Genomic DNA, 15,964 nt, shown 5'->3' on the forward strand with positions numbered 1-15,964 from the left:
TGCCAAAATTCATGATTACAACCAAGAATTAGAAACAAGAGAGGTACACAGATACACTAAACATAGAGGTCATTCCAAATCAATTCCTAGATTGCATAATGCATCAGCCAAGGAATTTTTGTTTCACACACGGATGTTTTTGACGCCTGATAGTCATGAAAATGCTGAATGGATTCGGAGGGCAAGAGTTAGACACACCAAATTTCTTTTCCCTAGGATCACTTTTCAAGCAGATGATTTCAAAACCAAACGTGAATAGTATAAGATATTATTTTGTAAGAAATTTACCTCTTTCGTTGTAACAAATTCTAAAAATCACCATTAATGCTTAACTTTGTTTAAATTAGAAGATATTGTCATTTCAGATCCATCTTTCGCCAATTTGATCGAGCTGTCCCTGGTAGATGCGATTGTTCTACAGTTTAATTACAATTTCAGCCACATTCTTTTATTGATAAAATGAAACTATTGCACTGTTTGCACGAATTAGCTCATAATTGAATCGCATATATATCATACAAATGGCTCTGAGCAATTCCGAAGTCTGGCTAAAAGTAAGGGAGACTGAAAATAGAACAAATTTCGTCAAGCTATGTATTTTTTGCTTAAAGCAGAAGAAAGAAAAAGAAACGGTCTTCCAAATTTCACTATTACAAACCTCTACAAAATGATGGTTTGTATATTATGAATAGTGAATCACAATCAAGAGAATCTTTTATAAACTATTCAAGCAAAAACAGAATGAATGTAAGTGAAAAGGAAAAACGGCATTTTTTGTTGGGAAAATTTAAATATTTGAATATTTTGGCTGAAAATCAGCTGTTGTATGCCATTGTGTGAAGCTGGATCAGAATTTATGAAATGCAAAACGTGTGTAGAAAATAAGATGCATAATACTCCTTTTAAAAGTAAGAGAGAAAGGGCTAAAGTTATTTTGGAAATTGTTCATACTGATGTATGTGGACCTTTTCAAACAACGGATGTTAAAGGTGAAAAGTATTTTGTTTCCCTTATTGATGATTACAGTAAATCAACATGATACTCTGCTAGCCACCTCTAGGGTGTTTGGAAGGGGGTGACCAATTACCAACAGTAAAATAGCTAGAGTTTATGCCATGAAATTTAAAGCTTAAGTTTTTGATTGTTTTGTTGAATACGTGAATGAAGTTGAAAATCTAACAGGTATAAAATATTGAATTCTTGAAATGTGACAATTTTAGGAAAGAATATTTGAATGGTAGGAATTAAAGTTTAGCAAAAGGTAAAGGTATTGTCATTAATAATTGCCCCGCTTATGTAAATGACCTAAATGGAACAAAAGAATCATGGTTTAATCGAACAATAATGGATGTTTCACGTTATTTATTGGCTGGGGTGAAAGTACACGAGACATACTGGCCTGAAATAGTCTGCATGGCTACTTATTTGAAAAATTGTACATATATGTACTTTTCATTTTTATGCAAGCTTTGGATTGTATTTCGAGTTCATACATTCACCACTTCATTTGCTTTGCTCTCATTATTCAGCGTTCAGCTACTGAATCCGCGAGGATGCATTGCATGAACGGTTCAGCTATTAAACTGGTAGAGTTCAGTAGATGTTCAGTCCAGCAACCCAACCCAGTTAAATCCAATGTTTTCAGTAAAGCAACTGAACCCGGTTAAATCCAACATGTTTTTGGTACAGCAACCGAACCCGGTTGAGTGTTTCAAAAAGCAGCTCAGTTACTAAAACCGATTGTTAAAATTTTCAGCTGGGTAGGTTAATACTATGGAATAAAGACTCCATATGAAATATTTTACGACAATTAAGAGATTGGATGTTTATAATTTACGGCTCTACCCTGGTATCGTTTTTGTAAGAATACCAGAAAAAAAAGACCTTCAAAGAAGGACAGAAAAGCCGATATGGGATTTATGATCAGTTACAGTAATTTTGGTTATTGTGTACTCGTAAAAAATGGAGTTATTTCATTTAGTTACGGGATAACTCATTTACCATTTTCTAACATATAATTTCACAGATAAAGGACAACAGAAAATAATGAATACTAGTATAACTAGTACTCTAACAATAAACCCATTAAAAAATAAAATCTATACAGAAAAGCACATCCAAAAACCCTACATGAGGACGGTAATGTCCCACCTCTAATGTGTTATCAATGGCTGCACGAGAAATTCAAGTTCCAACCTTGGCCGCTAGAGGGCTGGCCTGCACAGGCGAGGCAGCTAGCAGATGTTTTACTGTAGAATCAATGTTATTTCGAAATTGTTTTAGACTTCAATTCGGCGAACATTGATGGGTTCTACCCAAATTTATGACAATATGCGTTAGATTATAGTCAGACCTGTACTCGATGCGAAGGAAGAGACGCAGATGCCCGTGATAATTTAGCCATCTGAAATTATATACACACCGACGCCCTCCACAAGAAACTGTTATAACTTTGTGTAAACGGTGATCGTCCGCCGATTGAGCTTAGACGCACGAAATAATCGGGAAGGAAATCGACATATGAATGATTACTCAAGAAATTGGCAGCATTCAAATTTATTAACCATTATAACATCAAAGGATATTTCGAAAACAGTTATCAGGCTATTGCTATGACTACTTGACAGGTTTCTTACACTGGGATGTGATCAGGCACGAAAATGGCAATTTTGGCAACAAATACCTCCATAACAACTAATCATCTACCTCAGACCAGAGGTAAAAAAGTTGGCGTTTCTACACATGGACTGAAATATATTATATCCACTCCCAAGCAACAAATAAATGTCATGTAAGACATGGGATTTGAACCCAAAGACCCTTTCATCAGCAGCTAAGTGTTCTTTACGTACAACTTGTGCATAATAAAGACAATAACACAAAAAAGTCCAATTTACCAATGCCTCAGGGTATATGGGGTGCTCGACTATCAGGAGCGGCTCCAGGATTTCTTTCTGGGGGTGCGGGGGGGCGCAAGGAAACCCCATAATACAGAACTAATGCAATGGTAACTGGACCCTATTAAATATCTTGCATATTTTTAAGGGTCTGGGGGGGTACGTGCCCCCCTAGATCTGCCTATGTTGACTATTGTTGCATTAATGTAAAAACCAACATACAAGGAGCATTAAATTATAATAAAGGGAGAAATTAAACAGAAGTATAATGTGAATAGCTGTGATACTGTTTGATGATGACTTCCACACTGATGCAAGTCTTCATTCCCTGAAAATATCGAAAACATGTTAATCCTTAAATCAGTGAATAAATAAGGATAATATTGCATAGGAAATCACACTGAAGGAAAACATATGGTCAACTCACTTGTACAAAACACTAACACTCGCAATAGTGATGTTCAGGATCTGAATGCCTATGTTAATTTCGGTTACTATATTTGTTATGTAGAAAAATTGTCATGCTTTCTTCCACATAAACAGGTACAAGAAATATTCACATGTTAAGATTTCACGCCCTTGAGTAATCATCTCACTTTCAAATCACAACTCAAATGCATGGAGTTTTCTTGCAAATGAATCTAAAACCTTACGTGGACGAGACATTTTTTTTCACTTCTAGCACACACTTAGGGAGGAAAGACAAGTGGTGCAATGTGTGACGAATTGTTCTCAAATGACACAGGGGATACAACTTGTAAAATGGAAAATATACAACCTCGGTGCACATCATTATACCAGCCTTGCAACATACAGGATGCCTGTATATTAAGATGCTTTGAAACGTTTCTTTACCACACTATTTACGTTTAAACAAATATATTTGTTCCAATGTAGGATTAATGTATGCTAGATGCAGAAATATCATCAGCTTTAAATGTTTTTTTTTCATGCATATTGCCCAAAGATCTGCACTGTCACAAAATGAACGAATTAAATATTAAGTGGGAAAAAGAAAACTTATCTCATAATGTCATAACTGAATGTGCTTCCATTCACTCCGTTTTCCTTAATGACATGCCTTCTAACGTCAAGGCTTTTAAATTTCGCACGAGAAAAAAATGCTAAGCGGCGGGCGTTGCAGGTTGTTCGTTTTGTGGGCGGTAATACAGTCAGTCTAAACGAAGTGTAAAACGGTGTGTTTATTGTTAATTGCGATTACAGTTTTAGCAAATTTTCTGCAAAATGAATTCTTAGGTAGGTGCGCAAGGTTTTACTTGACATAATGGTTTTCAGGAACCTAAAAAGTGATTTCAAGGAATTTTTCCGTGTAGAACTAAAGAGTTTTTGTCGTCACTTTTTTCGCAGTGTTCACAATAATTTTGGTTCCTGTAACTGCGACGATGTTTCAGCGATGATGATGCCCACGCGATGCTCGCCCGGGCAACCACCATAGTGAAGCCAAAAAGCAAATGCGGGAAGATACAAAAATGGAGAAGGATTTACGTCAGTTCTGCTATTGTCGTCGATGAAGACAGGAACTCTAAATGATGATGATGATACGCTAAAATTTTTTCGCGTAGGAATTGTGAGGTCTAGGAGCCGATATTCACTTATTACATTGTTTCTTATGGGGTATTATGTTTCGATTAACGTCATTTCGTTTATCGTCACATTTTTCAGGAACGGTAAGTGACGTTCAACGAGGACTCACTGTACCTGTTAATCAAATGTCATCATATACGTCCTTAAATTCGTGTGGTAAGGCACAATTCCGAGTTCCATTTAAAATCAATTAACTAATGTGCTAATAAAAAAGCGAAGAAACTAAATTAAACGAATAAGGATGTGTGGTAAAATGATGAGTGGTAACAGTGAATTCTAAATTTACATAAACAACAATTAGCCTATACCACACTAGCCTTCACCTAGTGAGCAAGGGAAAGTCTAGGACACAAGAGGTAAAAGACACTGGAGGAGCGACTCATACCACTAAATGGAAGTTGAAAGGGGCGATTACTCAAGGGAAGTCATGATGTGCGAGATTTGTAAATCCCAATATCTCTTGAACACGGGTCAACGCGGAGGACAGCAGTGACATTTTTTTCCACATAACCAACATAGTTTCAGACAAACATCGGCATTCAAACCCCGGACATAACTCTCGTCCTGTCTCCCTGTAAAACCATTAGGGAGCACCAGCAACTTGATACGTCATGTGTTACACTCCAAGACCAGCACAATTCAATCATCATCAAGATCACCATCAATACCACTGATGCAAGTCTTCATTCTCTGAAAATATGACAAAAAAATTAACAATATGACAATGGAAAAAATATGGACAATACAACATAAAATTCACACTGGAGGAATGCATATGGAACACTCACTTGCACAACAAATTCAGAGACCATAAACCAGCATCAGCATGATGATACTTTAAAGGCCCTCCCCAAACAGGGAACAATACCAGGGGAACAATTAGATTCCAAGACCACAACCATTAATTCATCATCAAGACCACCATCAATACCACTGACACAAGTTTTCATTCTCTGAAAACATCAAAAACATATTTACAATATGACCATGGAAAAAATATCAAGACTTTAACATCAAAACTAACACTGGAGGAATAAATAATAGTTTCGGAGCTCTTTCTCCCCCAACCCCCTTCCCCCCATCGCTGCACCGCTGACTAGAATTAATGCGATACTGCCGAGTGAAAAGGATCACAGTGTAGGAGAAATTCAATGAAACAGATGCAATCGGAATGGCCATGTTAAAGTTGGAGTGGATAAGAAAATGAAATTAATTGTACTCGTTACAATTGGAAGTGCGTGAAGCGATTAAGTACTGTAGATAAACAAAATAGCATTAGGAGCAGGATAGGAGATGGTAGCTAATCAAGGTTCTTAGAGTTAAGGTTGCCTCATTCGTGACTCGGGCTCCCATTGGCTTGACGTCACTGTGGACCCAACTTCCAGCGCCATTTCAAATTCTAGCCTTTCCGCGGGCGTAACTGCTTACTACAGCGAGTTCTTGAAGCTACCATCTATCAAACACTATAAGCCGAATTTTAAATTGAATGCCGATTTATGAAAATAATGATGTTAAGATTTAAAAAAAGATAAATTCGTGTATTCAGACGCTATAATATCCTGATGAAGTGATGAAATGGGAAGGTGTGTGAGTTAATTCCGTGTCCACACTTCCTTCCTGTAACTCTCAAAACACTGTTTTCCTTGCTACTTCCGCAATATAATTTAAACTTAGATTAATATGGCTGAGAGGAAAATATGCAAAAAACGAATTAGTTGCTTCAAAAAATTACAGTTCCGCCACTTTTTAAATAGAAATTATGCTCGTTTTCATTCCTCGCCGGGCTTTGAAAATATATAAGATAAAGAAAATTATGCAAGAGGACATTGAAATCCTTTACTTCAATGGGAAGAAAAAAATAAGCATACAGAGTGAAAAGAGCTGTAAATTTACCGTTATTACCATTTTCAAATCATTCGTAATAGGAATTCAAAGTGATCATACGTTAAGCAAAAATCATACGGATGAAACGGAACTAACTTCAATATTATGCTGAGAGAAATAAGAATTCCCCAGTAAAATAATTTCTAGAATGGAAAATGAACCACTAACAATTGCAGTTATCAAAACAGCACCATAGTTGCCCGCTTGAGTGGAGAACAGCCTTCAAATCAGAGGACTCTTCTCTATCTTAAATCCCACAGAAAGTTTCCACTGCAGCCTTTGGTCAAAATACCAAAAAGAAAAATGTTTCATGGCACCAAAAAGCACTGCAGGAAACAAATTCGATAATTTTCAGTGGCAATTGCTGGAACAAAAACTTAAGACTAATGCATATCAGCTATTTGGTCAATCATAAGTCTGTTGTGGAAATTTAGCTCTACCGTCAAGGCTCATTTTGAAGAGGGTATAAGTACTCGAGAATTTATGTAAAAGGATTTACTGAACAATTTTTTAAACCTTTTTAGTGGCACTACCAAAGTTGCTCTTCCTTGTAGCATTTTTTTTGTTGAAACATTTTATTCTTGTGAAGACCCTCTGCTTGGCGTAACATTTAATAATTGCTTTGTCCAAGTTGGAGACACAGCACAGAATATTGGTAATTTGTCGAATTAGTCCTAATTAGAGGGTAGAGTCTACTTCATTACAGTTTGCAGGTAAATATAAACGCGAAAGAGTACTTAAAAATATTATATGGTTTGACTCAAGTCAACATTTATAAGTTTGTATAGGCTATTCTTAACCAATTTACTAGTTCGAGACAAAATATTACGATTAAAATTAACGCAAGTTTCTTTTATGTGAACTCCGATTTAACACTTGATTCCTGATAAATATTTTTATACACGCTAAAACTTTACTGTCCCTAAATTGATAAACAATTTTGCGCAAACGTGGCCTCGAAAATTTCTCAATAGCTCTCAACGGCATGCGAAAGGACTCAAATTTACAAACTTAGTACTAGAGATTTGTTAACCTGATATCTTATCATTGGCACACGATGTTACTCATAGCATACGAGGTAAACGATGAATTTGCAAAATAGTCCCTGCATGAATGAGTGCGCAAAATATTGTTCAATTTGCCTTAAAAGGGAAGAATTCCTGATTTTCCAATGCAATAGGGGCATTCAAGTTCAGGATTACGAAATCTTTAGCATATCCACTTAGTTTGTCTGACTGATTAACTTTCACCACTTTTTTCACATGTGTGGAGGGCGAGACACAGTCAATGATTCGATTAGTTAATATATACAATCAAAAGATTTTTCAATTTAAGCATCCGCCTGTGATATGAGACATTCCGTCCAGCTTTCTTCGTTTTCGACAAGCTGTTGGAGCACGTTGCCACAGTACAACGCGAGCCTGGCATATCCGAAGATTAAAGGCGCTCTTAACCCACAAAAAGTTCGTCTTATGAGTAGTGGATTACATTGACGATTTCCAGTGAAATTGCAGGAAATGTGTTCAGATTCGCGTTAAACACAAGGCGGCGCAAGGTCTCAGGAACTTATTCTCTCTCAATTTCTAGCGTGCAAACAATGAAATAGCTAGGATCAACTGGGATACAGGGTCTACAGTGACGTAACGGGACTTCTGCTGGCGCATGCGCAGTTACGAATGAGGTAACCTTACAGTCTACAAACCTTGGTAGCTAATGACATTTTGGTGGAAATGTGCATCATTGCCAACTTCCTAGCAGATGTAGCAGCCTCGTTATTACGCATCGGCTCAACCGTAGCTGGCGAGGGGTAGTGGAACAGCATCTCATAATAAATGGTATAACTGTAGTAATATCCACGTGTTTCTTTTAATTTTGAAATTGTACTGCAATAAAAAGGAAATTAAGTGGAAAGTACCCAAGTTTTAACATTTATTATATAATTCACGAATATAATTTCAAAGCTGTTTGCCACCTAGCGTAACAGAAGCAAGCAAAAACAAGTAAGTAACGCATTGGAAGTCAATGAAGGAGCATATTTTCACAGTAATTGGCATACTTACTTAAACATCATAATAGTAATGAAGTGAGAGCATGGACAGAAAGATATAAATTGAAAAAAAAAAAAAAATTGGAAAGGAAAGTTACTGAGAGCTGTTACCGGTTACTTAACACTCAAAAGCAGAGTGACTTTCAGTTAAAATTGCTCAGGTTGCAATCATAGCGTGAAACACTCACATGATAAAACAAACGAAATGATGAGACAAATCCGAAAATAGAGTAATGTAAATATGAAATAAAATTCACTATTGGTAATTATGGAAACTATAACTAAGTACGAATTTTTAGAAAATAATTTTGAAATCTCACCAATTCATTCAATTTCCAAGACTTACTACCAACGACAAATAAATGCTTAGACATTAACTTCTATCTGCCTCAATATAAACAGCATGAAACAAACGATTACACTCACAAAAAATGATTAATTACACACGGCCTCCAATATGAATTCGGAAATTATAGATGAAAATATTCCTTAATTTAACAAAAGTGGTACAGTTATAGAAAATACCTTCGGTCATCACGCACTCCTTTACACAAACGCAGGTTATCAATGGCACCAATGACCTCCATTACATCTGCATTACTCTTGACTTCCTGGACCTCATTTAGTTGAACCACCTGATTCTTTAGTATAACCTATAATACGACAAAAAATGATAACAATACGGAATAATCAAGGCATACGACCAGTTCATGTTTGTACATTACAATAAACTTAAGAACGGAACAAAAAAAAACAAAAAAACAGATAAAACATACCTTGTAACTAAGATCCTCCGCAATAACGAGGGTTTTTTCAGTGAGGAAATTCACTCCCACATGGAGGAAAACAACACTGACCCCCACTCGAGTACATGTCCAGGGGCCGATCTGTGCGGCACCGATTCGTCGGGTGCGACGTCACACCGACTCCTGGCAAGCAGTGGTGCGATTCTGTACGAACCCGATCGGTGCGGCACCGACGTGAGATCGTCGGTAGCCGTACTGACAGCAAAAAGGTGTCGGTACCGCCACCGACTAGTGGGTTTCATGAACTCCACGGTGCGCATTGTACGTTTTATTTTGTTTTTACCTCATCACCGAGTAAATAATGAGGTTTGCTGCAATGTTATCTTTTTCTGCCCCTTCGAATACGCCTCTATAATTCAATGTGTCATCATCTATATTGATTACCTTGACAGAAATATAAGATATTGGTTAATAAACATGGGGTTTACTAAAATATAATGACTTTCTCTCATTTATGTTACCACTTTCACTCGCTTGTAATAAGCTTTGTTTCTCTCTATCATCATTTATTTGCTCCTTTGACATAAAAAATATATTTTTGATTAAACATAAGTTTTGCCGCAGTGTTATCACTTTATCTCACTCTGAATAGGCAACTATTATTTCACTCAATCATCATTTGGCGTTTCTCTCGGCATAGAAATAAGATCTTTTTATTCAAGTACATATGAAGTTTGCCACAACGGTATCAGTTTCTTTCATTTTTAACATGCAACTATATTTCATTTCATCGTCAGCCATTGATTCCCTTGACGATAAAAGAAGATATTTGTTAATAAGTATGAGGTTTACCGCAATATTATCATTTTCTCTCACTTGGAATACGCAACTTATACATATGTATTTCACCCAATCACAATTTCTTTACTTCCTCGTCATTACACTTCTTTTAATTACACCCAGCTCCATATTTTTATAACAATTTCCTAACTTGATCCTATAATATGACATTTAAATTTGCTTTTAAATCCTACGTCCACGTTCCATGGTATGTGATTTTCGTCTGCTACGGTGCCAATGGAATAACCTTCCGTTGATTACATTTAGGCGGAACTAAATTAATGACAACTATATTACCAAATCATGAATAAATAGCAATAAACGGAACCAATATTTAAAAAAAGAAACAACGACCTCAAGGATAGTTTCAATAATTCATTCCAGCAACAACAATCTCCATCACATAAAAACTTTATTGCGATGTTGTAATATTGTTTCCTTCGATTCTGTAGGTACAGCATCACTACCACACATTATATAAACTTTGTTAACAACTTATCCAATATCGATTACCTTAATCTAGCAATAAGTCGTAATTTCCGCAAATAAAAAGATTGAGAATGACGACAACAAACTTTTCCGATGACTCTTCACTTGTTTTTACCCTTCTTTCATTGGTGGTAACACGTTAGATGACTTCTAACTTCGAATATATTCGGATTTTCCCTGTTTGGGAAGGAAGGGGAACCGTACCGACTAGTTAGAAACCGACGACCTTACAGAACCGCTGAAAGTGCCGTCGTCGGTACGGAATGATGTCCAGTCGGTGGGCTTGAAAGGGAAACCGACCGGTGCGATAGTACCGACGAAATACAGAATACGGCCCCAGCTCGGATCTGGCAGCTTAAGCGTCGGTAGAGCTTCAACCAAGGCACTCACGCTATACAAATTGACTGATTTGCACCCCAACTCGTCCGCAGCAGTACTTAATACTACGACCGCTAACACGTGCAGGAAGTTTCCGCAATCCGCCTCCTCTGTTATATTTGCTGGATATGTTACCTCGGCATGCCGCACATCCACTGATGTATTTGGTTCCTCTTCCAAATTCTGCCCTCCAATGCCCTCTTGCCCTAACTTCCTTTCCGTGGGTGGCTTCCTCGTCCTGCTCTCCTTGGACAGGTACTTGGGCAAATTTGGAAAAATTGATGGAACAGCCTCATTTTTTAAGAGCGGGATTCCTCTTTCTATTTTATGGATGGTCCCATCAGGCAATCGTGTTTCGTACGATCGAATTATGTCATCTGGGCTGAAGTGTCGCTCACACACACGATCTGTAATCGCCAAAACCTTATCCTTCCGAGGAATAGCCTTCCTCCATTTTTCAAGCTGGGATTCGGACTGAAAAAGTAGTTAAAAGTGAAATATTTCGGTATTTATATGGTTAAATAAAATACAGGGAATTCACGCACAAACTTAAGATCATTATAACTAATGATTTCCTAGCGACCGCAATGGCGGACAATGACCCGTGTACTTACTTTGGCTTTAAACAAACTCCCGTTCTTCACACCCAGACGTTTATTCTTTCTCTTCGAAGATGAATACCCAGTAGAGCATCCTGGCACACAACAGCTTCTTAAACCCATTGCTTCCTGAATAATCAGCGATTTTCCAAGGGACTCTCACGGGGCAATGGCAAAGTGGCCGTAAGTCTGCCTACAGCTATTGGTCAGCGCTACCATCGGCGGGATTAGGAACCATATTAACTTGCGACACGAATTTTGGGCAAATGACGATCGGAGCGCGCGGAGACAATAGTTCTCATGTGGGGTTCTTGAGCACATCAATGAATAAAATATATTGGATGACGCAATGATAAAAAATTTATGGTATAAATATGTTCTCTTAATAGAATTTTTAATTTGAGTTCACCTTTGCCACAAGTGACTTTGAAAACTAGAGATAGACATAGAGAAATCAAGACTTTGGCCGAGTTTATTAAAATTCCTCATCATTCTGGACAGCAAAGAGTTAAAAGCATAATTTGTTCTATGGTAATTAACAACAAATGGGTGTGGATTTCCAAAACTACAGCTGGGTGCATTAAAATTTACTGAAGAAAGGAACAATCAATATAAGAATTAATAATTTCATAGAGGAATAGGGCATCGATGGAAGAACATCTGTCAGATAAGGGTTTCAGATTTAAAAGAGATAGAAGATATGAAGTATTGTAATCAGAATGTGATATTCCTAATTTGTAATTAATAAATTTATTTTGGAAACGTTCAAGCTGGACTGCGTCTGTATTATAATAAGGTGACCATTCAACAACAGAGTAGTCTAATTTTGAGCATACCGGAGCTATATAAATGTGTAGTCCTTGAGCATGAATATTGTTAAATTTTTGCAAGATTCATTCTCTTTATGAATCCTAGATTCTTTACGGCATTGCATGCAGTTCGGTCTAGATGCACCTAAAATGAGAGCTGGCTATCAAACCCAACAACTAAATAACAAACTGCAGTTGGTCTATGTAATACAGCATAGTAACCATTATTTTTTGGCGAGCCAGTGGTATAACAAAAGTTTGGAAAAAGCAAAAAATTGACCTGAGAGACTACATTGAGGATGTTTTCTTCGCACAACCACTATCAAAACAAATTTATACGTACTAAATATGAATGCAGTGGGAAATTATTTTGCTATTTGTGCAAGTAATTCTTAGGACTGATTGTTATTGTCTACGCACTGTCAATGATGCAAGCATGTGCTCCACTAATTATGCTCGAATGTTAATTTCTACACAATTCACATAACTATAGTTAAATAAATAGCACCTAAGCTAAGATTATATTATTAAAATAAAGTCGAAATTAATTTATTTTTAACTGCTATTCCAATTTTCAATACGTTATTTGGTCATAAATCTCAGAAAAATTCATATTTTTCTCAGTTCCCTCAGATTTTGTCAAAAACAACCAATGATCCTGACAACGATAACTTATCTTTCACCACGGCTTCTTTTCGGAACTTCATTTCTTACGCCCGAAGCTACATCGAAACGTAAGACGACACCTGTGTGACTAACTATAACTGCTATAACTGACCATATAGTGTGTAATTTAGGTGAAATATAAAATAAGAGCACATTAATAGCCGCGAATACGAAGGCCAATTTAAGTTAATATCGGCACTATGGCCAACATCGGTCCCATATTTATAAAAACAACATGAATACAATATTCAACACAACCACGGCATCCTTTGGACCAATCCATGGGAAATACATTATTTAAAAGGCGAGTAATTGCTAGTCGGCCGGCTTTGAAGTATTTTTCGGATATAAACTGCAAACATATGCATTCTAAACACTTTCGATGTTAGTTTTCATAGTCTTTTCGGGAACTTGAACACAATTAAGGTGATATACCTCCACTGCTGGTAAGTAACAACAACACATTTCCTTCCTTGGTGCTTCACATTCCTCCCACGGCGAATGATAACCAATTGTTATCTAATCACCACGACATATAAATTAATCTCTAATAACAGACAATTATAAAAAAACTGACGTAAGTTAACCTCTTTTACCAACTAAAATGGTACTCACCATAATCTTGAACATGCTTTTATTCCGGATACCCAACAAACGGTTCGCTTTCATCGTCTTCTTGTAGCCGGTCGTGCATCCCGGCACATAACAAGTTCGACCAGTGCGAACCATTACAAATATTTTCCGAAGAAAATCTCACAATTTGATGACTTCCAAAACTTAGCACGAAAGCCCCCGATGCTTCACGTTATAGAACTGACGATCATTGACGACCCAGAGGGACGATTATTCGCCACGAGTGGCGAAGGTGGGAAACTAATTGGCGCGGAAGGCCGAGCACAGGGCTTTATTAGGCCAGGGTCTCGCAGTTAAATTTGCATCAAAATATTTCTATCAAATTTTGATACCGTGGACGCAGAAGGTCAAATTATCATCCAACAAGCGTACGGTCCAATCGTTTGTATCAAACCCAGTTTGTTGCGAATGGAAAGGACTAGTACTATATGTTCATCCAATTGGATGAAACCAACCAATCACAGGGCCTATGACAAAACACATCGACAAGTCAAGAATATTTCATAGATCTCCAACTCCACCCAAAACGTCTTTGACAGTTAAGAGTTTTCCTACGATAAGTTCAGATGGCAGTAGTATCGGCAGCTCAACATTTGCCGCCAAATTCAAATCACAAGAACACGACCTCGCTTCCCACTCCATTATTTCAAGTCTATTTGCTTCAGCTCAAAATGCCCGCAAACTCGTACGCACAGAGTATAAACTGATTCTCAGGTGCGAATGGGTAGTTTCATAGCATTTTTATTTGGAGGAAAGAGCCATCAAGGCCTCAGGGCAATAGGTTATTGCACATAAATTATAATCCAATATAAAAAGACAAAAATAATATTTATTGTCAACTAGTACATTATTTATGAGAATAACAAAACTTAGCCGAATAGTTCTGGGCTACATATTTTTTTCATGGTGAAGTTCTGAAGAATGATTCATGAACTCCTGGATAAAGAAAGAATATAAAGAAACAATCAGAGTACATCACTTGAAATGTTTCAGAAATTAAAGGAAAATTACACCTCCCTATGAAAAACACAATAAAGTTAACAAAAATGCTAAGACTTAATGACTTTCAAACAAAATTAGCTGACTGAATTGGCCATAACTGAGTATTGCATTGTTTAAACAATTTTTAGACGATATCCACAAAAATCAGTTCTGTAACACAAAAATGGAAGCAGACGCGTAACTATGGGGAGGTGAGGGGGATAGATCCCCCCCCCCCCCCCCCAAAGCCTCAGAGAAATAAAAAAATATTGTCTAGTTTTGACATTTAATAACTGCGTCTGCTTAAAGTTAATTGTTTAGTGCGAAAATTATGTGAAATGTATTTCCAAGCATGCTATTTTTAAAAAAATTTCCCCAACGAAGGTGGAGAATCGCCACCCCAGGCTATCCCTTCCCCCCAAAGCATAGTCCTAGTTACGCCTCTGAATGGCAGCATGGATAATGCGATGATTCAAAACTTTTTAAGGAACTAGAAATACAGCTCAGTAATTTCTTAGACGAAAATTATCTTAGACTGTTGCAAAGAGTATATCAATACCAGGTTAAAATTTAACAAAGATTCACATGATACCAACACAAAAATGCATAAAGTTAACTTCACAAACAACACAATTTGGTGTAGATAAGTGAAAGATAAAGGTATTAATTAAAAATGATTTAAACAGTAATACTAATACATAGTAACTTCAAACCACTGTGTTTGGAGGTTTGGTGCAAGCACATAGAAGCATGAAAACAATGTGACGAGCGAAGGATGGAAGTTAACGAAGCATAGTAAAAATTATGCATTCCTTTTTCGAGACCCTATAGGAATTTAATAGTAATCGCTTCAAGCAGAGGAACTACATTTGGATTAATCATTCTTAACAGTCCTATACTTACTCCACGGGAAAGATATGTATTTATCAATTGAGAGGAAATAAACTGACATGTCACTGTTCTTCTAAAGAGTGGGATTAAGTTACCCAAATTTAAAAATCCAACAACAACGGTCTTCAGAAAAGTACTTCCCAACAAATGACAGCAGATGCAATAAAAATGAAAGTGACTTACATGGCTACTGTACGAGGAAAACAAAAAAAACTTACAGCCCTTGGAAGGGCAGTCCTTAACTGCGCAACTGTAACGTATTTCTTACGATACTCCAAATTTTGAAGATCTATTACGATGCGACACACGCTGGCAAATGCCGAAATTCTTCGATTTCACCACAGAACTCCGAAACCAAAGTGCGTTTAATAGGAGGTGGTCTCAGCTGAAAGTGGGGGAGGAAGTGCGTGACGTCACGAAGTTCCACATTGCCTTTCGGTTACTCGTTCCTAGCGGTTCCTACCCTGATAAAAATAAACTCCTCCATTAAGGAGAGGTT

The 15,964-nt window shown here is 37.1% G+C and overlaps 1 protein-coding gene and 2 long non-coding RNA genes across 5 annotated transcripts in view; all 3 read right to left on the reverse strand.

Moving 5' to 3' along the window:
* Positions 1 to 14,005, reverse strand: part of LOC124162252 — a 38,214-nt gene extending 24,209 nt beyond the window's left edge. For 2 of the 3 annotated variants that reach the window (XM_046538722.1, XM_046538723.1), the window contains exons 1-2: positions 11,501 to 11,697; positions 11,022 to 11,360 (exon numbers count right to left, since the gene is read on the reverse strand). In XM_046538722.1, coding sequence (XP_046394678.1) covers positions 11,022 to 11,360; positions 11,501 to 11,608 — 447 coding nt within the window. In that variant the 5' untranslated portion in view covers positions 11,609 to 11,697. Of the gene's footprint in view, positions 1 to 11,021; positions 11,361 to 11,500; positions 11,698 to 13,575 lie in introns of those variants that run through there. The other variant, XM_046538724.1, reaches the window with a different exon arrangement.
* Positions 151 to 4,047, reverse strand: LOC124162255. The gene is made up of 2 exons (XR_006865520.1): positions 3,325 to 4,047; positions 151 to 3,225 (listed from the first exon to the last, which is right to left on the reverse strand). It is a non-coding gene; the product is annotated as an uncharacterized LOC124162255 (long non-coding RNA).
* Positions 4,561 to 9,385, reverse strand: LOC124162254. The gene is made up of 4 exons (XR_006865519.1): positions 9,210 to 9,385; positions 8,959 to 9,086; positions 5,291 to 5,455; positions 4,561 to 5,192 (listed from the first exon to the last, which is right to left on the reverse strand). It is a non-coding gene; the product is annotated as an uncharacterized LOC124162254 (long non-coding RNA).
* Positions 14,006 to 15,964: the final 1,959 nt, after the last annotated feature.

The sequence above is a fragment of the Ischnura elegans genome, chromosome 7, assembly GCF_921293095.1.
Source record: "Ischnura elegans chromosome 7, ioIscEleg1.1, whole genome shotgun sequence".
NCBI lineage: Eukaryota > Metazoa > Arthropoda > Insecta > Odonata > Coenagrionidae > Ischnura > Ischnura elegans.